The 25,793-nt window shown below is 28.1% G+C and overlaps 2 protein-coding genes across 4 annotated transcripts; one reads left to right on the top strand and one right to left on the bottom strand.

The window, feature by feature from the left end:
- Positions 1-11,975: 11,975 nt before the first annotated feature.
- Positions 11,976-16,113, bottom strand: LOC110652048 (protein cornichon homolog 1). 2 transcript variants are annotated; one of them, XM_021807542.2, is made up of 4 exons: positions 15,761-16,110; positions 14,909-15,090; positions 14,371-14,493; positions 11,976-12,339 (listed from the first exon to the last, which is right to left on the bottom strand). In XM_021807542.2, the coding sequence occupies exons 1-4, from the start codon at positions 15,833-15,835 to the stop codon at positions 12,291-12,293; spliced, it is 429 nt and encodes a 142-aa protein (XP_021663234.1). In that variant the 5' UTR covers positions 15,836-16,110; the 3' UTR covers positions 11,976-12,290. The 2 variants fall into 2 exon arrangements, with proteins under 2 accessions (XP_021663234.1, XP_021663233.2); XM_021807541.2 differs by lacking the exon at positions 11,976-12,339 and adding an exon at positions 13,894-14,231 and having other exon boundaries at positions 15,761-16,113.
- A 2,205-nt stretch (positions 16,114-18,318) lies between these two features.
- On the top strand, positions 18,319-24,263 carry LOC110652047 (OVARIAN TUMOR DOMAIN-containing deubiquitinating enzyme 4). 2 transcript variants are annotated; one of them, XM_021807538.2, is made up of 6 exons: positions 18,319-18,535; positions 21,312-21,917; positions 22,044-22,165; positions 22,517-22,557; positions 23,747-23,845; positions 24,002-24,263. In XM_021807538.2, the coding sequence occupies exons 2-6, from the start codon at positions 21,323-21,325 to the stop codon at positions 24,171-24,173; spliced, it is 1,029 nt and encodes a 342-aa protein (XP_021663230.1). In that variant the 5' UTR covers positions 18,319-18,535; positions 21,312-21,322; the 3' UTR covers positions 24,174-24,263. The 2 variants fall into 2 exon arrangements, with proteins under 2 accessions (XP_021663230.1, XP_021663232.1); XM_021807540.2 differs by lacking the exon at positions 18,319-18,535 and adding an exon at positions 18,576-18,709.
- Positions 24,264-25,793: the final 1,530 nt, after the last annotated feature.

Raw genomic sequence — 25,793 nt, 5'->3', positions numbered from 1 at the left:
AAAGAAGATAATCATAATACTATTTAAGAAAATTAATTAGTTAATTAATATAAAAAAGTCTCATATTATTTTTATGGTAATAGATTTAGTATATAAAAATAATATATATGCACACTGTTTTAAAATATTTGTTTAGTTATTAAAATTAAATATACTGTAAATTATATCAAAATTTAAGGGCAAAACAAATTTATAAACATATTTAAAAATATACTAACAACGCTAAATACATATTATGAAAGTCTAAAGATAATATTTTTTAATTAATTTTTAAATAATAATAATAATAACGTTATAAATAATAATAATAATAATAATAATAATAATAATATTATTATTATTATTATTATTATTATTATTATTATTATTATTATTATTATTATTATTTTGCTTTGATTAAAAAAGTTCAAAATGACATGGCAAGAAGCATAAATGAATGTTAAGGATTGGGATCAACAAAGTAAAAATGTACTAATATGATGACTACAATATAAGCTGAAAATTGTTATAATGAGCACGTAAATATAAGGTACACACATAAATTATATAATCACACAGTATTGAAAAGAGAAGAAGAATAACGCATGATTTAACGTGGTTCAACCGTAAGGTTTACATCCACAGATAAGAAAAGAAAAAAAATTCTACTATAATGATAAGAGCAAGATACAATCAATCAGAACTTTCAAACTCTAATTTCAGTGTGTTTTCTGACTATATCACAACTCTAGCGTAAATGGTAGAATATTACAATATTAATATTAGTTTATATTGCGGAAGCGTTGTCCCCGCGTTCTCAAAAAGATCAGTGGTGGGCTTCGGACCTGAGCCTATCGGCTCATACCCTCCGTTACTACTATAGATTTCACTTTTTATTTCAATCGAATTGCAGTGCGAAACATTCGGTCGGGTTATAATTCGAGTCTATAAAAAATATATCTGAATTTCAAAACTACAAAAATAACATAAAATATACTTTTTCTTTTAAAATATATTAAATTAAATATAAATCAATCAGAGAAGTATGTGTCATTAACATTTTTTCGAAAGGCATGTGAATATGCAAATGCAAAACATATCATGTTGGCTGATAAATCGACATTTTAGGATGCTATGTCTTTGTCTATATTTTTTACTCTCAAATAACGAGATAAGTGAATATGTTCCGCTAAATCTTACGTGTCATTTAGAGACGTTAATTTTTGATTTATTCCAATTCAAATTAGAATAATATTTTTCATCAATTTAATATTTTTGGTACATAGCCTTCATTTCTAAAATTTAGAATTTCACAATAAAAGATTAATGGGTTGCATCATTAATAATTTTAAAATAGTAAATATTTAATATAAAATATGAAGAATTTTTAAATTTTTATAATTTGTATGAACAGTAATTAATCAAAAATAATATGATAAAATTGACTTACAAACTGTTAATTAAAATATTTCTTAAAATTAGTTTGAGCTCAATACTTTAACAAAATTTCAACTTTAATTTTAGATATATTTTTTTTTATGGAAAGCATTTTGATCCGTCACTTTTATTTTATACACAGCAATGAAAGGATTAGAAACTGGGCTGCTAGTAAGAATTATAATCTTCATTTTAAGCCTTTATTAGAAATCATAGTAGTATGTTATTTAATTAACATTAATAATATTTTTATATTTTTTATTAAAATTATAATATTTAAATATATAAAAATAAAATATTATTTAATAAAAAAATATATTATTATATACGTAAATTATAAAGATTCAAGATAGGAGAGGAGATCTTCTTATCCTCACTTCACACAAATCGGAGTCGAGATAAAAAAAAAAAAAAAAAAATTGCTCAGATTGAGAAACTTTTGACGTCCCTATTTAAAAGCAAACCCCAAGTCTTTTCAGATACCCGGCGAAAATATTAATGCCCTTTGTCTAGTTTGTCACCACCGCCTTGTCCTTTGCTGTAACTTGTCAACACTACTGATGCCTGTGGTCCTCTTCTTTAATTTATATCCCATTTTTTTTTACTAATATTGCATTTAAAAATAACTTTTTGCTATATTTATGAATTTAAATAAATTCATTTAGTAATATTGTAACATCCTTTTTAGTTTAAGTGATATTAGAGTCTTGTAACAAAAATATGATATGATATCTTTTTCAGTTCAAGATTTAAAATCACAAAAGTAATTGGACATTTCGTAAAAATATTCAGAAATAGCCATACATACTTAGAAAATATTAAAGTGCTCTTATTTCCCTTAAAATAATATTCATTATCTAAATGTTTTTGAAATCAGTAATTATAACAAACTAAAAAAACTCTATTTATTATAAATAAAATCGCCATAAAAAATTTCATGCAAAGTATGAAAAATCATATATTGAATTAAGATATTTGATTATGTTAAAATGGATTCAAGTTACTCATGATGGATCAAATTGGATCATGATATTTTAATATTACAAATTTTAAAAACAAAAAAAAGAAAGGGAAGGTTGAACGTGGAGTAGCTGCCAATGCAATTACCTCCCATGCATAGGTGAGGAGACATGGGGACAACTTCCACAATGGAAGCTGTGGTTTGGTTATCATTCTAAGTTTAGGAGCAATGTATTGTGAACCGTGAGGAACCACTAAAAAAAATAATAATCATTAATGATTGGATATATAGATTCGTCGCTAAATTCATCATTGATCTGCTGTTAAATTATATTAATGACGAGTAAATTCATCGCTAATTTTGTGAAAGTTATGCTTTGGTTATGGGCACAAAATGGCACTACCACCATTTTTGTTATCATTCAAAGTTTTGGAGCAAAGTGAAGCGACACTGCGACAGGAACCACTATAAAAAAAAAAAAAATACATTTAGTGACAGATTTATGGATCGTCGTTAATCTATTGACCCTGAATTTTTTTTTTAATTTTCATGTATATTTACCCTGAAAATTTTCATATTAAGATTTTAATTACAGAATTATAATTTTAAAATTTTATTTTATTATAATTACAATATATATTTTTCAGTCAAACATTAAATAGACTGCAAAAATAAATGAGTATACCTTGGCAATAAATAATATCCCAAGCAATAAACTCAAGAGAGAGATATGCATAATTTAATTGATCTGAAATTAATATTTGAATCAAAGGACAACCCATTCCATTATATTCTTACACTCATAAATCTAAGTACAATCCATTATGGTATGTGAAACTTAAAATTAAAGCTATTAGGCATTTATTATAGCCCATCAAATTGCAGGTATAATAGAGATCACAAGGTGGGTAACTAACCAAAATTAACCATTTTTCACCATCATACGAGGAGGGTAGGACCAATAAATTAATATGAAAGAAGAGAAAGAAAGAAAGGAAAAAAAAGTTAGATTCTGCCATTGTATAGTGCTGCTATATTCCTTACCAAGGAAAATGACACTCTGAAAAGTGAAAACTCAAATAAGGGTACAACTATTTTGGACTTTCCATTAAGTAAGATAATTAAATTTTACAGTAATATTAATTTTATTGTCTATAAAATTAACGTACAGTAATAATATGAATAATTGCTACAAATGATAAATAAAAAAATAAATAAGAAAGATACGACAGTAATTATTATTATCATTAAAAAAATTTTACAAAAATTGAATTATATTGTATTAATATAAAATAATAAATAATTATTAATCGAGATCTCTACTTTTATTAATAGTCGAATATGTGATAACTGAAAAGAAAAACCCAAATTACAAATGATATCGATAGTTTATTTTATTAGTATGTTGAATAATATAATTATCTTTTATATTGCAATAAAATATATAATTTTTTTTATGCTATAAAATTTTAATATATCAATTATATTATAAAATTAAGTTTTATTTTGATTAAAAAATAAAGAAAATAGTAAGGAGAAAGAAAGCATAAATTATGATAATTTGAATTAGTGAATACGAGAACTTAAGTCCTCCTATTTACATTCCTATTATCACTTTAAAAGAGAATGATTTTTCGCGATGGATTAATTTTTTGTCACTAATAAATTGATTAGCGACGAATTTATCATTATACATTAGTGAAAATAACTCTTAGCGATGGATTAATTTTCTGTCGCTAATAAAATTGATTAGCATTGAAATTATCGGTGATACATTATTAAAATGACTTTTAGCGATAGATTAACTTTTTGTCGCTAATAAACTTGATTAGCGAAGAATTTGCTGTTAATACATTAGTGACAAGGCATGTATTAACAGCCTTGTTAACTCATGCAATCTCAAAATAAATTGATACTAATTCTACCATTACTAATTAATTACTTCACCCAATCTCAAAATAACAATTTATTTTGATAATTTTTTTAAATAAATAAATTTAACTTATGTTACATAATAAAATATAATTTTAAAAAATAATTATAAATAAATATAATTTTAAATTATAATAAAAAAAAAACAAAATATAAAAAAATTTATCATTAATTATATTAAACTAAAATTCATTGAATAAACCTTCTTTCCATCATTACAAGACATAATTTATATATAAATTATATAAAAAATAATTTATATATAAAAAATATTTTTTTATTATTTAATTATAATTTTAAATTAATAATATATATATATATATTATGTTATATATGTATAAATATTTTTATATTTAAATAAAATTATTAAAATTTAAAAAATAAAAAAATTACTTTTCTTTTAAAAAATAATTGAATTTTCTTTCTTTCATTAGAGTATTTCAAATACTAAATCGTGAAATAAACAGAAACAAAGAAAACATAAAATTTAGAAAATTGGTAATGGATAATAGATTTCTCAAACGAACTCTTAAAGCTCCTGTATTACTAGATGACAACCATTTAATCTCTTAGAAAATTAATGATTAAAAATTTAATATTTAATTTTTTTTATATTATAAAATAAAATTTTAGTTATTAAATAAGTGATTCATTCAAGAGAATCCAATAATATTTAATAGACTATACATTAAAAAAAAAGTTATTTCCTTTTTAATTTTCATTGTGAAGTTAATAAATTTTATCATTTATAAATAATGATATTTAAATTTAAAACTTTTTCATTTTTTACATTTTTAAAAGTAAAGTGATATTAATCAAACTTTTTTTTTTATAACAAACTATATTAATCAGGCTCTATTTAGAAATTAAAATTTAATCGAAATTTAATTTATTTTATTTTTTTATTAATTTTTATATTTAAAAATTTAATAAGTAAAAAAATTTAATACTTTTTAATTTTAAAAATAAAAAAATATATAAAAAATAATATATTTATATGAAGATTTAATTTAATTTTTTTATTATAAATAATTTTTTTAAAAAGAAGCCCGAATAAATAAGGTTTTGAAAAGTGGGCATGTACATAAATTCCTCAAATAAATTTGCAAGACATGTTCATAAAATTGGAAAAGAAATGCAAAAAACATTTATTGCAAAATAGGACCACAAAAGATTTTCCCCAAAACCCAAAATCCACTTGACGAGGACTAGAAGAATATCCACTTGTGTGGGCCAAATCAGCGTGCCAACCACGTGATTATGGCCGATTGGTCTGCATGGATATTAATTTTCACTAAGAAACAAAACCCACTCATTATTTTCCCTTTGAATTTTAATTAATATGACCATTTTTATTTATTTATTTTTTAAACTTTAATTTTGGGGTTATGAAATTTGCCATTTCTGTGTGAATGAAAGATAAAGGATGTTGAGTAGGGACATGTGTCCTATTCAGATTTCAAAGAGGTCACTTTCCAACCTTCTCAAGTTGGCCATAGAATGAACAACACATTCCAAAATGCATATTTGTAAGGAAGCAATGGTAAATAGATTGGCTGCCAATATGATCTAAAGTTTTGAGTGTTAGGCAAATGTATGGTTATCTCATCAATTGTCACCAATGAATTCTTCTTGCATTATTTTTCATAGCCCAAACAAAGTTTGAAAAGGATGTGTGAAATGTGAAGCTACCCATTTGCCAAAGAAATTAATATCATGCCATATGATATTTATTAGGAAGACTTTTATTTTCTTCTCTTTTGATGATTTTTTTTTAAATTATTAGTTAATAATTTAATAATCCAATTCTTGTTCCACAATATAGAAATTGAAAAAACAAATGAGTTTTTTTTTTTAATTGACTTCGACTGTGACTTAACTTAAAACTTTATAACTCTAAAGACGACTACAATACCATTAAATTAAAGCTTAAAACAATTAATGAATATTAGAATATATTTATTTTAGCTTGTACTTATAAACTCTAAAAATAAGTTAATTTGTTTATTTAGAACAACTTTTGAATTTATAAATTGAGTTTATAAGTTAAAAAAAAAAAAGTTGAGAGGACTCAACTTTTCATTTTAGTGTTTATAAGCTCTATGCCTGTAAGCTAGTTTGACCAAGTAATTTATTATATTATCCTTATTTAACTTTTAAAATTTATCATAAATCTCATTTAATATTAAAATTTTTTAAGTTATTTTAATAATAAATGTACTTATAAATTATTTTTAACCAAACACATTAACTGCTTAATTGTCACTTATAAAATATTATAGTTAAATACCTAACCGTTTAAAATTTTTAAAGTTCAAATTATAGCCAAACACCCTCTGAACTTAATGGTATATTAGTCTTATGGTGAGAAGTAAGATTTTGAGTTCAAATCTCGTCAAAATCGATTATACCAAAAAAAATTGAAACATTTAAATAAGATAATTTTTTCTTTTAATTTTTTTTTTTGATGTTTATAAAAGAAATAATTGTGATTGCTATTTGCTTAATAAAAGAATATAAAATGAGCTTAATAAGCAATACACATTTCATTTTCAACAAGAGAGAGAGAGAAGGAACAATTCTTATGATTATGAAGCATTAAAGCAATGAACATCAATGAAAGATAATGTTGTTGGTGATAGCAACAACATATATGTGTATATGATTTAAAATCTTTGGATAGGGTTTCTCTTCATGAATAATGATTAGGACTGTCTTAGTTGGATACCAGCTAATATTTAGCTTCTAAAATTGAGAATATGAGACAGAATTAAGCCATAGAAAAAGACTATGTACTAATAAGTAATGGAACTTCATCAACTCATGTCTCACTTGAAAATTACATTATTTGATAAGACATTTATCAATTCTCTTTAATAAACCATTATCCTAAAAGAGAGATCATCAAGATTTTTTTCTATATTATTATTTTTATTATTATTTCTGTACAAGCTAAAGCTACTTTTTTTTTTCATGCAATTGAATTATAATATTGAATTGATTAGATATTTTAATGTATAAAGTAATTCAATCACTTATATAAATCTATATTAAAAATGAATTAAAATGTAATTTGCTTAGCATCCTCTTGTAGCTTGTTTGAAATGAAATTTTTGAATGTTAGAGATAAGTTTTTAAAGTACCATACTTATTTGGGATAAAGGTCTTTTAAAGGAGATAAGGTTCTTGGAAGTTTCAAAACTTCCAAAACTCTTACTTTTCCAACCTATCAAATTGGTAGATTGAGAGGATTTTCTACCTTATTTTCTATTACTTTACTTTACTTTACTTTACCTTACCTTATTTTATGATACATTTTCTCACTCTATCTAAACACACTGTTAGAATTTAATATGGTATTAGAACATGAATTAGGTTATAAGTTTTAACCACTTGTAAAATTATATAATTGGGCCCATAATGAGTTAATACTATCCAATTATCAGGATAAATTTTAATAGCCATCATTGAACTTTAGATGTTGTAACAGAGTCCTTCCTAAATTTAAAAACATAAAACTTATTAAATTTTGTACAGAAAAACCCTTTTGACTCTCATAATTGATTTATAAATAATACACTAATATAGAAAATCCAAAGTGGCTATGTTATTTTTTGAAGGTCAAGTCTTTCTAATAAGTTTTTATATATTTAGTACTTTATTATCTCTTATGGCTGAAATTATTTTATTGTTAATCCATGAAAAAAGTCATAACTGATTTTACCACTATCACAGAAAGGATCGAGAATTATTCATATCACTGTTATTCTGAATTGTAAATCGGCTAATGAGGATTAAAAAGATTTTACTGTATAAAATTTTAAAATTTATGTGATTTTATATTATCTTTTTAACTTTAAAGATGATATTATTATAATTCTTAAAGTTTAATAATAACTCTTGAAAGACAACCGTGTAAAATTATTGGTCAAATATCGAATAAATATAAATGATAAAGTTATAATATTAAATTGATTAATTATTTTAATATATAAAATAATTTAATTATTTATAAAAATTTATATTAAAATAAATTAAATTATAATTTACTCAACATTTTTTTCAAATTTAACATTTTCAGAACGGAATCTCCCACGTGAATGAAGCACATTCTTTGAATAAAAGCTAAAATTGAAAATTTTTCTTAGCGTGAGAAGAGAAGCCCATGCATGGGAGTCGGCGGGGACAAGCCCTGTGCTCAGAACAAGTTTCCCAAACAGCAAAAGACGGAAGATAAGAGAAGTGGGTTCCACACCTTTATTCAGTTTCCCAAAAAGCCCTCAAGATCAAATTATCTGTAGGAGTAAAGCGTCGCTAAATTTAGTATTTATTTGACGTTACGATCGGAGATTTAAAATTATTTTTTAATAAAAATATTATTTTAATTATTATTAAAAAAAATAATTAAAAAAATATTTTATTATTTTAATATTATAATAGAAAGTTATATATATATATATATATATATATAACTTCCTATTAGCCGAGTGTTTATACAGCTGGGCCAATTGACGGTGACAGCGACAAGAATAAAATGACCCACCTTTGTGAGCGAGAGAAACCAGAGAAGGAGAGGTTGATAATGTTGGGTCCACAAAGGGAAAATAAAGAAGACAACTGCAGTCAAGTCCATGGAGCGAAAACGACCCAACATGCCAATAAAAGCCAGAGACCCATTGGTTAATGTAGGGTCCAGCCACATCAAGTGGTTAAAAATTTCCCATCAGGACTTGGACCCCTCAAACTCAGAAAGCTGAAGTAAGTGGGTCCCCATGGGCCGCCATGATGTTCATCAATAGGCCCAATTCTTCCATTATTAGTATTTATTTATTTATTGTGCATTGAAAGGCAAGCTGTTGTCAAGCTGCCTACAGTATGTCGGGTCTGGCAGCCTGTTGGGTATACGACATTTGTTGGACTGGAAGATAAAGTGGGCCCAGTACTTTTTTATGGCCTGGTCATTGTCAAGCCCAGCTAGTAAAAATAAAAGAACAACTTATCAAGGATTTTTATTTTTTAATTTTTATTTTTTTACAAGTTCTCACTTTATATTAAAAGGAATTTTAGAATAATCTGTTATACAGTATTATGATTATTAATCATAATAGATTTTATATGTGAGTCGTTGTAAAGCTATTTTATTATTTTAGTTTATGTTTATTTTGTGAAAAATAATTTATGTATGAAAAATATTTTTTAATATTTTTCGTTATTTAGTTGTAATGTTAAATCAATAATATATATTTATGTCACATATGTATAAGTATTTTTATATTTTAATAAAATTATTAAAATTTTAAAAATAGAAATAATTTTATTTTTTTTAAATGATTTAATTTTTTTTAAAAAAATATTTTCTGTTGACCTATTTTTTAATTACCTATATAGTAGAAAATGCGAAAAATATTTTTTATAAAATAAATAGAACTTTTGTGTTTTAATAACTAAGACTTATCAAATTTCAAGTACATTTGTTTAGTGAAAAATAATATATTTTTCATGAAAATATTTTTTTTTTATTAGATTAAATATTAAATTGATGGTATGTGTTTATATGATATATAAGTGTTTTTTAAATTTTAATAAGATTGTTAAAATTTAGGAAATATGTCGAGAGAAAGTCATTTTCAATTTTTTTAAAAATAATTTAATTTTTTTAGTTAAAAAAAATATTTTTTAATAATACATTTTTTAATGTCCCATGTTAATGTAAGCGTTGTTGTTCAAATAGTAACTGTAGCTAATTGCTTTTGTAAAGGATTTTAGAGAAACTTGTTGGCTTCCCTTGAAATAAATAGTAAAGAATTTAATTTATACTTATTTTCAATTCTTTAAATAAAAAAATTTAAATTAAAATAAATAAATTATTTTATTTTAAATATAAAAATTAATAAAAAAATCAATCGAATTAAATTTTTATATAATTTTACATTCAAAATTAGGGATCTAAACCGTGGATTTAAAGAATGTCAATTGTACATTTCTGCTTTAATTTGTATCTAATAAGAAATTAATATATATCTACAAAGAGATAAAAAGGAATTAATTTATCATCTTATGCACTTTTGAATTACATTGTGCAATTTCGTACTTTATATTATAATTTTATAATTCATAAGCAATTACATAATTTATCTAATAAATTATATAGTTAAATATTACAATCATATATTTTATTATATTGCAATTTTATACTAATTACATAATTCATTTAAACTTAATTATCAAACGTGTTTATTAACCACGTTCTTAAAGACCGAATAATTATTTATAAATAAAAAAAAATTATAATATAATTCTTAAAATTTGACAAAATAAACAAATTAATACATATTTTGTCAAACTCAAATGATTTAATCCCATTTTTATTTTTGTTAACATATTGATTCCTCTGTCCAATTTATCATTAATTAAAATAAAAATTACTAAAATACTTTTGATACTATTTTCATTCTAAAATAATTAAGATTTTAAATTTTATTTTATTAAAAAAATAATGTTTTTTAATTTAAATTTTATATTTAAATAGTTAATATATTTTATATTTAAATAATTCTATATATTATAATTAAAATATAATATAAACACATATTATGACTAAAATATAATAAAATTTATTAGTGAAATCTTCTCTTATGTATCATATCATCAAACAAAGTGAAGACATTACCTACCTACAAAAGTAAATACTAATTATTGTTTACCAAAGCTAACGAGAGAACAAGAATAACCTGATTGATTTTAGGTAAATAATAGTATTAGTCTGAAAGATAAAGTGGGCCCAGTACTTTTTTTTGGCCTGATCAACCCATTTGCATCCTAAACCGATCAATCTTGGGCTCCACCGAAAAGAACTTGTTCAACAAACAAGTGTGTGGACAATCCGCTTGTTCAACTCCAGTAAATGTTCAGACCAATCCGCCCGTTCAATTGCAAGTTGGGCCCAAAATCTTTGCAAATAATGTACCCCTCTTTTTCCTGTAATAGCATCATCTGACAATGAGCAGAAAAAGAAAAGAGAAGGAATTGACGCATTATTTGTGAACCAGGACATCTCTGAATTGAGCAGAGCTCGAGAAAAATCCATTACGAGGTGATCTAACATGGAGGAAAGACATTAAAATAGTAAATATCACAAGATTATTAGCCGTGCAATATTCATTAACGGATCATGCAATTGCTCATGAGGGAAGCAAAACCAGATTTGCCTCCAAGACAATGTGTGGGACTATTTATATTAGCTGCACATTAGAAAGGAACACCACAAACTCAGCCTGATCGGAAGATAACGGGCTGGTTAACTATAATACGGATGTGCCTCGGATCATTGCGTTAGAAACCCAATCTTCATTCATACTTCATAGAAACAAGGGCTTCTGCCTGTAGGCAATAATATGGTATTGCATTGCTTTTGTGAGGCTTGGAACCCGGCATTGAATTTCAAGGCACCACTTGATACATAATAAAATAGGTAAAGATAAAGTGAATGTTTCAGACATTCAAATTCAAATATTTACTAGATCAAAACCCTCACTGCCATAGATAACAGAGGCTGCCCACCTCTCAGTGGACCGTGCGAGCACTAAGAAAAATATAGCTCAAAAGACACACCATCTACTATCAAGCATTAGGTATTAGTGAAATACAGATCAGAAAATATAAGTAATTTAGAAAAAGGAATGCATCACCGTTGAATCATGAGTTGATACATGTTCTGTCTATAATAGGTCAGTCTTTGTTTTAACTACCTAATTATAAACTCATGCCTATAAGCATTTTGTGAATCATTGGAACACTTGAGATCAAAGTTCACCATGTCAAAAACAGTTCAATGAAACTCATCCTAAAATGAAAGTTTGAATACATCTAATTTTGTATATGCTACAATTCACTTCCTTTCACATGATTCAGGGATTTAAAAACCCACTTACAAGCAGCTATCACTCCTGAAGCCGTAGCGGTCAAAATACACTGAATGTCATCACTCATCATCTTCATTTCTTAGAATGTAGAAAGCATTCAATGTAATCCTGCAAGTTACGATCTTCATATCAGGGGATGGAGAGAGAGAGAGAGAGAGAGAGAATAGATAACGTCCCTCTTCAGGGAGGTAGATAAATACCATATTCAGATAAGTGGACACAAAATTGTAACCTACCCTCCTCTCCTTAAACAAAATAAAAATAATAATAAAATAGTAAACCCCCCAACCCACAACATCCTTCCCCAAAAAAAAGAAAACCAAAATAATCTTATTTTGCTGGTTTCCATAGATACATGTACAAGTTATAGAAAAAGTTGTAAACGACAAATAAGAGAATACTGTCTCATTCAAACCTCAAATGCAACCAAGAAAATATGCCTCCCAAGATGAACCCACTAGACCAAGTTAGGTCCCGAATGGCTCTCTAAGAAAGAATTCAAAAAAGTTCATAAGCAGTTCTAGCTATAAAACACCAAATGAAGAAGAGAAAGCAGTCCTCCTCAACCAGCACATGTAAATAAACAACTATCTAAATGCAACAGCATGCCTGAACTTGATGGTTTTGAATAACAAGTACCTGAATGATCATGCTTTCTTAGAGAATCAAAGAGGCTCCCCTAATCTTTATACCTAAAATGTTCAAACCTTTCTTCTCAAAAAAGAAAATGCACAAACATTGCTAGATCTACAGGGACCAGCATCAGACTTAATCATGGCCGATCTGATAATACAAATCACTTGTACTTTCATAAAAAATGCTCATGATTTCTTGGAGAATTGAAAAGGCTCCCTAATCTTTATACCCATCTACAGAGAATGCCATCAAACTTAATTATGCTTGATCTGATAATAAAAACCACAGCTTGTACTTTCACTGAAAAAATACTCATCCTTTAGCTTGATCTTCAATAAATTCCTTTGCTTAAACTTTTTTCAATACTCCTGCACAATCTTAATATTTTCATAATATGAGGGGCCAGATAGGGCATTACTCAAAATTCAAGACAGAGAAAAGATACCCTTCACTTATAAAGGCATATTTTTCTCTTTCTTTTATAGTAAAAATCAGGTTTGGATTGGACTTTGCAAATCCTTTATTGAGCAAATTGTATCACATCTACATCATTGGAATACCAAGTGAAGCTTTTCTTTTGTATGATGTGTGTTTGGCTTTCTGTTAGAAAAAACGTAAAAACTGCACCAGACACTAGCTCCTTATTCTGCCATGTCAGAAGTTCCCAGTTATAAAGTCATCTGTATATTTCAGTAGTTTCTACTTCTTTACACGTTAACATCTAACCAAATGGCATTTCATGTTCGTCAAATGAAAAAGTAATGCCACAACATAGATTAACATCATGCACATATTACATTCCTGTAACATTCTCGATGTTTTCTTCTTTGATGATCTTTTTCACATGACCTTATGCCTGGTGTAGAAGGAAGTAAATGCAAAAATGTCCAAAAAGATGCATATAATTTCCTACTATTGTGCCAAAAAATTAACAATGTGAGTTGACATTTTAGGCTAAGCAAGAATTCCAAATTTCAAAAATCAGATGCCTGAATCATTACACAAACACACACATATGCAAAGATGTACAAGATAAAAAGTGACCGAATTAAATAACATGATTGGAATGTTACTAGCAATCTATATAAACCTGTATACAAACATCGAAAAGAACATGGACCTATTACAAAAAGATTGGCCAAGCACTTCAGAACACGATTTTTTTCCTGCCCTTGAAAGAATCTAAAACAGAAGGGCAGAAATTTTTGAAACTTTCAAATTTTATCTAATGCTTAACCCATTTCAAAGCAATCAGAGAGTTACAGATCCAACGAAGATTACAATGAAGTTTCTATAAAGTGAGAAAAGAGGAGTGGAAGTCTATATCTTCAGAGCTGTAAATTGATAAGCTGCCTGCAATAATTCTATACCCAGCCAGTATGGAAAGCCTTGATTAGACCAGAGATAAGTGAAAGATGCTCTTACACCAAAGATGGGCATGTCAAAGGAATAAAATAACCAAATAAGAAGCCAGAATAATTATGTACTAAGGGCTTAACAAACCTGAACATTAAAATGGCGAAGAAAATCAAGTAGATACCAAGCTTGATCAGTCTAAACTTCTTCTGAGAATTAAGATTTCTGAAAACTTCAGTGACATCAATAAGATGCTCTCGTTTCATAAACCTGAATTTTGAAAGAGATCAGCTAGATTTTAGATACAATCAGGCAAGTGTAGAAAGCTTAAACAAAACACTAAAACATTTATGGTGGACTAGGGAATTTGCTCATTCTTACACTTTCCCACTTCTTTCCGGCATTTATTTTCACAGAAAAATGAAAACGATCATATCATTTCAACATAACTTATAGCAACATCACTGGCCATTATGAAAGACAATGGCCGCACCACAAGATAAATATGGGAAGTTTTCAAATGCATGCACTTTTTAAGCTATTACATATCTATTGGGAAGACATCTCTTGTGAATCATATCACGGTTAGTAATAGATTTGGGCTTCTGACTTCTAATTATTTCTCTACCGGTTAAAGAACTATACAAATTTAAAGCTTTTACATTTGATGACATGTTACACTTACAGCATCACATGATAGATAGTAAGGGGTGCTGCCATGAGAAACATAACCCAGTGTCCTGTCAAAAGGAAGAGAATGCAGATAACCCCTTGCAACACAAACTCAGGCAGAATCCACTTGTTAATGGAAGCTGTTGCTTCGAAGGGATTCATATGGTCAGCCTCCAAGTCCGTTAAGCACAAAAGCTACAAAAATTATCCACAGATGTTAAGAAGGAACTAATGCATCAATGATCCATCAGATATTCAACACATATCTTCCTGCCTCTTATGTAATGCTAACATATGAGGGCACAGCATTGAAAATTCCTAGAAATTTGATAAAAGCTTGAAGATGCATCTAATAACATGAGTCAAATTATATTGCCATACTATACAACAACTAATTGCGACAATGTCATAGTGTTTATATGAATTTCAATATGCACAATAGTTGTTTGGCATCAAATATCATATTGTTTGATCTATATTTTCCTAAATTTTCTTCTCTGCCAATAATTTAAGATGTAACAATCAAAGATGGAAAACTGGAAATAATTCCAAGAGAAAACAGATAGTGAGCAAATGTGTGTAATTTTACCGCTCCTTTGTCTAAATGCCGAGAAAGTGAAGGAAAATAAGAGCCGAAACCTCACGAATTCAGCTTTTTTCCTTCAGTAATCAACTTTAGCAGGAATATTCAGTCGAGTTGAAGTGATTCACTTCCTTTATCAAAAAATCAACACGAATAAACAACTAAAAAGGAAAAATCCGACATCAAAACTTTGAATCTCCGTTTGCGGAAACTCTTTTTTCCTTCTGGTTTTCTCAGGAACCAAACAAGGGTAGAAGCGGTGTTAGGTTTAAAGATGAATACCTCGTGAAAGACCATAGCGAGGAGGCCAAAGTTCGCAAGTAAAGAGAGAAGCCAGAAAACCAAGTCCAACACCATCTCCAGTTGAGCAGCCAAAGAGAATGGGAAAGGGAGGGTAGGGTTTTATATTAGTATTTGATTTAGTTAAAAGGAAGCAGAGGGAATGCAAGGGTTGGATGCGCAAAAATGGAGTCACAATGCCGTGTTCTGTGTGGCAGCACTAAATAGTGCAAGCCACACCGCAGTCCTCAGCTACGAAAATGTCGTTCCAGCCTTCACTCCATGTACAGAGATTTGAGAATTGTTGTGGTGTTTCAAACCAGTGACGTTAACACTGTGCTTGGAGCGGAGAAAGGAAAATAATAATAGGAAAAAAAAAAAAAAAGAGGGCAATAATGGTGAAGAAAAAAAAAAAAAAAATATATATATATATATATATATATATATATATATATAATATGTTTAGACAATGAAAAGAAGATATAAAATAGGAAAATTATAATTTTATTTTTAAATTAAAAGATAAAAATTTATATAATATAGGGTTATATTTATAATTTTATAAATATTTATTTTAGAGAGAAAATAGATATGGATAAAATTTTTTTATTTTTTTATTTTTTTTTTCCTGTTTAAATACAAAATAATGAAAAATAAAATAAAATTTTCTTTTTTTTTATTTTCTTTTTTATCTAAATATAGTGTAAGGATCTATTTGATGACGATAATAGAGTGGTAAATAAAGTTAAATTATTACAATATATCTAAATTTTAATTTATAATACACACCATTAAAATTATTTTATTATAAATTTATAATTTTTTATGAATCTGAGTATAACATTAATCTATATAATAGAATTTGATTTTACTCCCAAACTTCAAATGATTGAAAATAAAATAATTTTTATATAATCAATTTTATTAATTTAAATTTATTAAATAATGTAATATTATTATGGGCCAAGATGAATTTTGAAAAATAATGATACAATATAAATAAAAGTAAATTACAATTAGGATTCCATTTATTTCACGAAAATATTTTTTGTATCTTCTGATATTTGAAAGCACTCAAAAAAATTAGTGAATAAAAAATATTTTTCTGATCAAAGAAAAAATTAAATTATTTTTAAGAAAAATGACTTTTAATTTTTAATAGAGAAAGTCATTTTTTATTTTATAAACTTTGAAAATTTTATTAAAATGTGAATATACTTATTCATACATTAAATAAATAAATATCATTAATTTAACATTATAACTAAATAATGAAAAATATTTTCATAAAAAATTATTTTTTAAAAAATATTTTTCACATAAAATATTTTTCATATAAAGCCATTTTTCGTGAAACAAATAAAACCTAAGTCCTTGAAATTTAAGAAAACTCGTAAATTAATCACTAATGTAAATTTATAATAATTTAGTTTATAAATTTTATTTTCATTAATAAATTAGTTCTCATATTTTACTTTTATTAATAAATTCGTTGCTATGACTTAGTGAATTTCAAGGACTAATTTATTGATAAAAGTAAAGTATGAAAATCAGTTTATAAATAAAAATAAAATTTAAGAACTAAAAGATTAATTTATAAATTTTATTAAACCTCGCGACTTAATTGTAATTTATCCCATAAGTATATAGCATGTGGAAGTTTTAAAATAGGAAAAATTATTATTTAATTTTTATATTTTAACGAAATTAATTATTTAATTTTTGTATTTAAAAAATATATTATTTAGTCCATATATATTATTTTTATTAAACTATGTAGTTTATCTGTCAAATTTTTTATTATTCAAATTATTATTTAATCTCTATATTTTAAATAAATTAAATAGTAATTTGAATGTATATTTTTTTTAATTTTTAATTTTGTAGACATTATTTTTGTATATTTTTTATTGAAAAATAATTTTTTTTAATTACTTAAAATTTAAGAAAAGTTATTAATTTTTTTATGTATATAATTTATGTTGTTTTTATCAATAGATGAAAATAATTAGAAAATGAGGGGAAGAAGAGTATAGGCATAGATGATAAAAAATTACGAAAAATAATAAATAAGAGAAGATAAAAGAGAAATAAGGAGGAGTAGATTATAGGCGTAGATGAAAAAAAAATAGATAATGAGAAATAAGAAAAGATAAAAGAGAAAATATTAGAGTAATTTAAGTATAAAAAATAATTATTAAACTAAATAGTTAACAAAATTAAATTATGATGACTAATTAATATATTTTTTTAAAATATATGGATTAATTACTTAATTTATTAAAAATAAAGAAATTAAATAGTAATTTGACTAATATTACTAATAAAAAAATTAATGAAGTGACTAAATAATTTAATGAAAGTACATTATAGAAATTAAATAATATATTTTTAAAAATATAAAAAATTAAATAATTAGTTTTGTTAAAATAAGAATTAAATAGTAATTTATCCTTTAAAATAAACTCAAAAACAAAAACTGTGTACGTCGTCGTTTAAGCGTTTTCTCGAAGATACTGATTTTTGCTGCGCAAAATCTTTCAAAACGGAGTCGTTTCTGCTCTGGCATCGACGAAGCAACAGGGTCAAGGAGACGATTACGAACGAACAAGGCAGCGGGAGTGGAACAGTAAGCTGCAAGCTCCTAGTTCACTGATCCGGATCGAAAAGCAACTAAAAACTGAGCTGCTTATTTAACAATCTAAACCAAAATCGAAAACATTGAATCGTATAATCCGTTGCTTCTCTGATAAAAGTTATTTTCTGGGTCCAAAGCAGGTATAATTCTTTGCTTACAGGCCCTCCTTTTCTGTCCACTTCTATAATCTACACGTAACAGCCTTTTGTTGCTTGATTTCACGTGCTTCTCTTTCTGGGTTTTTAAAATTCTTAAAACCCAAATCATTTACTGTGTTTCTTCTTCTCCTTCTTCTTTCTATGACAATTCTTGAGGTTCTCTTCATTTATCCTTTCCATTTCTATATAGCTTTTAGATGCTAATTGAATTTTGGGACACTTGCATTTTTGAGTTCTTGATTCCTTTTCTTTGTGATGTGTTCATTATGTTACTGTGTGTACATGATTGAAATCCAGTTAGCATCTGTCCTTTCCTTCTTGTTTTCCCTTCTTTCTGTATGGTAGTTGGTATCTGTAATCTTAGCCAAATCATTTATTGAAATTGAAATCTTAGACCTTTAAATTTAAGTGAAAGAGTTGTGATGAATTTGATATATTTGTTCAAGGCAATTAGAGATTTGTTGGCTTTCTCTTTGATATTTCAATTAAAGTGAAGGTTTTGTAGGTTTCTATTCTCCACTTTCTGCTGTCAATTTTGATTAATTATTATTTTTTATTATTCTTAATACAAGAATTTTCAAAACTTAAATGGGTGCTTGCTTGTTTTCAAGGATTTCAATATGAATTAGGAGAGTTAATCCCCGATTACGGTGATTGTATCTCAGCTCGTGAAGTGTTTGCTTCTATGATAAATTCGTGATTCCTCAGAAGGCATTGGTAATTGCATTAAAGATCATATAGAATCTAGGTAAATTGCAAATTGTTGATGATGCCAGAGCATGCTAGGATTTTTGGTTTGTATTATGTAGGTGGATTCATATGCTTTGTTATACTTATAGCATGTGTAGCATTTATCACTTGAAAAGACAATAGATAATTTGACCTTAGGAATGATAACAGTATATATATGTGGCGAAACAACAGTTTAGAATGGTAATCATATAAGTGCATTGAATTAGACTTTATTCTTTTATGAAGTTGAGTTGACTTCAGGGCAGTTTATGATCATAATACCATTTCTTCTGTGATTTAGAAGTGAGCTGAGAGAATGTGAAAATCACAACTTTCAGTCGTCATGTGTAACTTATAGCTTACATGACTCTATCAATTATAAATGTCTGTAAGATAATTGGTTCGGTTTGTCGGTTTTGTACAGAAGGCCAAACACTATCATTTTTCACTCAAACAATGTTGCCTGATACCTAGTGCCTAATCTCCAATCCCAGCTGCCATCATCGAAACAAATCAATCCTAGCAGCCGAAAACAAAATCCCATCCAACAATCCCAATAATCACATCCAGAAATTACAATTAAAATTCAAATAACAAATTTAAAAATTTGAAGAACAAATTCAACAAAATCCCCATCTCATAATGAATTTCAAGAAAAAAAATCAAAGCTTGTGGGCTATGGGGAAAGAGGCATTGAGGTCAATCCATGAAGGCCGAAAGGTGGTGTCATGGTAGTCAAACTGTCCAAATGGTACAACAGTGGCTAGTGAGAGCATACATGGTAGTTGGCAAATGCATCAAGATGAGAGTCTGAGAGAGGGGGCAATGAGCGTCGTGTTTCTATAGGCAGAGCATTGGGTCTGGGCTAGAAATTTAGAGTGAGGAAGTGAGCAATAGCAGAGGACTTGAGGTTTTAAATATATGTAGGCAGATCTAGACGACGTATAATATTTCTGTTTGGTTAGTTCAGGTTTTCTGCGTAACTAACTGAATTGAACTGAAAAACTGAAATTTTTTAAAACGATAAGTGATATCGAACTGAATAACTGAATTAGATCGCTTCAGTTTGGTTTTTCAATTAAAACCAAAATCTACTCCCCATGGTGTGAAATGTGTGATGAAGAATGAAAGATACTGTCATTATGAATTCTGTGACTGGTTACCTTGTGCCTTGAATTTATTAATCCCTGCTTATATATCCTTCACTGCAATCCAAATGATGTTAATTGTAGCTGAATTTATGTGAGTGTGAAATCATCCAAGGTTAAATGTCAGGATGATATGATCTTATATATTATTTTAAGATTTATTTTGTAATCTCCTTTTAGTTTTGGGGGCAGTTGGGCTCTTCTTGTTTTGTTGGCATCAAACCTTAAACAAATGAAAGTACCATGTTTCCTATCAATAGTTTTTACATCAATTCAAAAGCTATCAAAATTTATAACTGGTCTAAGCCAAAACTTCAATCAGATTCAAGTGTTATGAGAACTAAACTTAGTAGATTTTAACCTATTAACATAAATGGAATGCCAATATATCCCTCTAAAATTTGCTTTTTGAGATGCTTAAGATAGCGTGATGGTAATGTCAAGGCTATATAACATCACATTTCCTCCAAACTAATGCCAAATACAAAAGCATCATAAACAACTTGGATTCCTTACATAGCAAACAACATAATAGCATCTTATTCTAGGATTTACGTTATTTTTCTATTTCCAAAGAAAATCAAATAATTCACAGAAGAGCATGTATTAGAACTTGCTTGTATTTATAGCTTATGCCTGGAGCAGTACCAGGAAAAGTAATGACTAAGTAGCATTTGCTTTTATATATTTCTATAGGAAGGAAAGGATTTCTCTATGCATGAAGGTTTGTGCATTTTGAGATCGCTGTCTTAAGCTAATATCTACCTGAAGATCTCCTTATATGGTTCTACTTTTAATAGCCTGTTATTTATTTACTTTTTTCTTTAACATTAACTAGTTGGTCATACAAAATGTCTCACATTGTACTTCTGCCTCAGGCTATGCCAGCATGATAGTTTGTTCTCCTATCACTACATGTGCAAGAAATGCTGTCTACCTGAGTGGGCATGTTCAACATATGGGTAGCACTGTTTTGAATTTGGTGTCCAGAGGACAATCCACTTCATGTTGTTTTTGTTTCTCCCCTACACATTCTAGGGGAAATTATGCTCGCTTATCTGTCTCAAAGACCTCTAGTCCATCTGTTAATAGTTTTCACACATTGCATAGAAGCTGTTTTGGGTCTGCCTCATCCAAGCAGAGTGGCAGTTGCCAATCGTTTACTGTGAAAGGTTTATTCAATGCTAGAGGTCCTTTAAAGAGACACTTCAATATTTCACTAGCATATCAAAATTTGAACTTGAGACTTTCAATGTCAAAACGAGGAATGCTGTCCAAAATTAAGAGTAATGTGGGATCTGTATCTTGGTCACAAGAATGTGCTTCAGCTGGCTTAATTTTTGGTCTCTTGGTTTGTCATTCAAGTTCTGAGCCAACACATGCTGAAGCAGCTGCAGAGAAGAAGGATGAAGAGGATGACTCTGACTTGCCATATGTTAAATTGTCGCATGGGAAGAAAGTCTATACTGACTATTCCATTACTGGTGGGCACCAACACATTGTCCGGATATTTACAGTTAGTTAATGATGTATTTATTTATCTAATCGTTTCTGCTCAACTTGAGACTCAATTTTGTTGTTTTTGATGTGCCTGTATCTGTGCTTTGCAGGAATACCAGGAGATGGAAGGTGTTTGTTCCGCTCTGTGGCTCATGGGGCTTATTTACGTGCTGGAAAACCAGCTCCAAGTGAAGGTCTTCAGAGAGAATTAGCTGATGACTTGCGGGCTAGAGTATCTTTCTAATGTCTTTTTCGTAATTTTGAGTCTGAAATTTGGTTTCTGTGAAAAACATGGTTCTTGGTGCAACTTGCAAGATTGCCATCCATTGCCTTTTCCTGAGTTTGCTTTTTGCTCTCTCTCTCTCTCTCTCTCTCTTCCATCCCTTCTTTGGGAATGTTTCTTCAAGGTAGAACTTTTGACTGAAAAATGATGACTGTATATAGGCTTAGATTGACTTATACATTACAGGCAGTTAATTAATTATATGTTTAAATATGCAATGCAGGCTTCAAATTTCAATTGTTTGCATTATGTTTTCATCAAAAGGACTTATGGTTTCTGTTGGTTTGTTAAATTTGTCAGGTTGCTGATGAGTTTATCAAGAGGAGGCAAGAGACAGAATGGTAAGAAATTTTAGTTGTAGTCACTGTTGTCAAGAGGTGCCCAGGTGAGGCAAAATCCAGGCACCTCTCCTGGGAAGCCTCTAGGCGAGGTGCCTTCAACTAGGCACGCCTAGGCGTCTAGGCCAGGCTGAGGTGAGGCCTCATTAGGCGCCCCAAAGCGAGAAAAAAACCGAGAAATTAAAAAAAAAAGTTGAGAAAAAGAAAAGTTAACTTGATTTGTTTTCACCTCTAGGCATCCACACAATGACTAGAGAATTAGGATTTTGAGTTTGCCTGACATAATGAATTAAATTGAATAATGCCATGTAGAATTTTAAATTATATTATGTGCTTTATGGTTTTTGCTTTAACATTTTGTGTTATTAGAAGAATTGCTTTTTATCTTAAAATTTAAAACATATAATGTATCATGAAATATGAACATGAAATTTGGTAATTTATTGATTGTGTAATATGTTAGACTTTTTTACATTATATATTTAATTATTTATTATTTTAGAATAAACTAGTGCCTCACTTCGCTAGGGCAAGTGCCTAGCACCTCGGGTGATGGAGGATCTTCTCGCCTTAAAGGTGCCTAGTGCTTTTGACAACACTGGTTGTAGTCTCATATCATTTGACAGTAAACATACTAATGACATTGACCAGAACCAACGTATATCTTACAACCAATTAAAAAAAAAAAGAAAGAAGACCTTATATTCATCTAAGAAAATCTTGAATACTGGTTTGATGGTTTCATAAAACCTGATGGAACTTTTCCTACACGGCCTGTTCGAAAACTAGAAATTTGCAAGAATTTAATTTAATTGATTTCTTGTTATCAAATCTCACACATGAGAACATAATAAGTGAAAGAATTCAATTCATTTAACTTAAAAATGAAAGAAATCATTTTAAAAGAATTAGAAATCAGGCCAAAAGTTGTATGATTGAGTGGGAATTCAATTTAATTCTTTTCTTGCATATGATTTATTCCAAAGAAAGCCATAAAGAACCTACAGATGACATTCTAGTCACATTTAGCAATTTCACTTACAGAAAATTTTTTTTTCAAGCATGTTATACCTTTTTTATGGAATTTAAAGAACTCATAATAGTTTTCCAGGTCAAATGATATTACATTGAGTGAAGATGCTGTTGAAACTTTACTTATTAATTGTTTTTATGGACTTCACCGTGCTGATAGGTTTGTGGAAGGTGATTTTGACACCTATGTGGCACATATGAGGAAGCCACATGTATGGGGGGGTGAGCCTGAGTTGTTCATGGCTTCACATGTTCTGAAGTAAACTCTCTCTCTCTCTCTCTCAACATGATGCCTGCTAACTGAATACTCTTGGATAAAGAATGTGAATATGCAATATTTTATATTTTCTTTTTTAGTCTTTGGAAAAATGCATTGACATTGTATTAATGGAAGCCATGATACTGATAACTGTAGGATGCCAATAACTGTTTACATGTATGACGAGAATGCTGGTGGGCTTTTATCTATTGCTGAGTATGGTCAAGAATATGGCAAGGACAATCCAATTCGAGTTCTATATCATGGTTTTGGTCATTATGATGCATTACAGATTCCTGGAAGGAAAGGTGGGAGATCAAAACTCTAAATTACTTTTTTTATTGAAAGGATTGTTAATTTTTGTACCAAGAAAATATACTGTGAGAACAATCATATATTAAATTTCTTCCTTCTAGCATATCTTGCTGTGATTGGCGACTGCTAGATGCTAGAATTGATATAATCCTATCTAAATTAGTGATATTTGGAGAGAGAGAGAGAGAGAGAGAGAGAGAGAGAGAGAACAAGTTTTTCTAGAGAAGAAAACCACATGAATTACAAATATGCAAGGGAAAATTATTATTAAGTCCTTATATTTTAACGAAACTGACTGTTTGGTCCCTTTATTTTCAAAAATACACTATTTAATCTCTATACTTTGTTTCCTTCAAATTATTTAGTACCTCCATCAAATTTTTCGTTATTTATGTTATTCAAACTATAATTTAGTTCCTCTATTTTAAGGAAATCAATTAGTTGATTCCCGTATTTTGCAATACATTACTATTTAGTTTCTCTATTTTAGTGAAACTAATTAGTTGGTCTATTTTGAAAAATACAATATTTTAAAAAATATATTCTTATTTTAGTGAAACTAAATAGTAATGTTTTTCAAAATAAACCATACTAGACTAGATAAAGTTAGTAATGAGAGTATTAGAGTAAAGGTAGGAGTGGTGCCAATTGAGGATAAGTTGAGAGAAGGTAGATTGAGTGGTTTTGTCATGTGAAGCGTAGACATACGGAGGCTCCAGTTAGACAACTAGAGCACATTAGGTTAGAGGATAGAAAGAAAAAAAGAGGTAAACCTAAACTGACTTGGAGGAGAGCAGTACAACATGACCTAGAAGCATTACACATTTTCAAGAATTTAACCCAAAATCGTTTAGAGTGGAGAAAAAGAATCCGTACAGCTGACCCCAAATTTTTGAGATAAAGACTTAATTGAGTTGAGTAGAGTATTCTTAGATAAAAATATAAATTTTGCTATGTAGAGATTAAATTTGAATTTATATAAATATCTAAGAATATATTTTTTAAAATATTGTATTTTTCAAAATAGACCAACTAATTAGTTTCACTAAAGTAGAGAAATTAAATAGTAATGTCTTGCAAAATAGGTCATACTAGACTAGATAAAGTTCGTAATGAAAGTATTAGAGTAAAGGTAGGAGTGGTGCCAATTGAGGATAAGTTGAGAGAAGGCAGATTGAGTGGTTTGGTCATGTGAAGCGTAGACATACGGAGGCTCCAGTTAGACAAGTAGAGCACATTAGGTTAGAGGATAGAAAGAAAAGAAGAGGTAGACGTAAACTGATTTGGAGGATAGTAGTACAATATGATCTAGAAGCATTACACATTTTCGAGGATTTAACCCAAAATCGTTTAGAGTGGAGAAAGAGAATTCGTATAGCCGACCCCAAATTTTTTGGATAAAGGCTTAGTTGAGTTGAGTAGAGTATTCTTAGATAAAAATATAAATTTTTCTATGTAGAGATTAAATTTGAATATATATAAATTTTCAATTCTTTTAACATCATTTTTATGTTTTCTCTATCAGAAAATAATTTTCCTTAATTATTTAGAAATTTAAGGAAATTAATTAACTTTTTGATGTAGACAGCTTGTACTATTTTTATCAACAGATAAGAATAAAGAGAGAATGAGA

The sequence above is a fragment of the Hevea brasiliensis genome, chromosome 3, assembly GCF_030052815.1.
Source record: "Hevea brasiliensis isolate MT/VB/25A 57/8 chromosome 3, ASM3005281v1, whole genome shotgun sequence".
Taxonomy (NCBI): Eukaryota; Viridiplantae; Streptophyta; class Magnoliopsida; order Malpighiales; family Euphorbiaceae; genus Hevea; species Hevea brasiliensis.
The sequence above is the reverse complement of the archived record's forward strand: the minus strand, read 5'-3'. Positions and strand labels throughout refer to the sequence as shown.

Coding starts and splice junctions, on each gene's coding strand:
- LOC110652048 (XM_021807541.2), bottom strand. CDS start 15,835: ATGGTGTTGGACTTGGTTTTCTGGCTTCTCTCTTTACTTGCGAACTTT. Junction 15,091..15,760: donor TCGCTATGGTCTTTCACGAG/GTATTCATCTTT, acceptor TAATTTTTGTAG/CTTTTGTGCTTAACGGACTT. Junction 14,494..14,908: donor ACTATCTATCATGTGATGCT/GTAAGTGTAACA, acceptor TTCAAAATTCAG/GTTTATGAAACGAGAGCATC.
- LOC110652047 (XM_021807538.2), top strand. CDS start 21,323: ATGATAGTTTGTTCTCCTATCACTACATGTGCAAGAAATGCTGTCTAC. Junction 22,166..22,516: donor CTGATGACTTGCGGGCTAGA/GTATCTTTCTAA, acceptor TAAATTTGTCAG/GTTGCTGATGAGTTTATCAA. Junction 22,558..23,746: donor AGGAGGCAAGAGACAGAATG/GTAAGAAATTTT, acceptor CCGTGCTGATAG/GTTTGTGGAAGGTGATTTTG.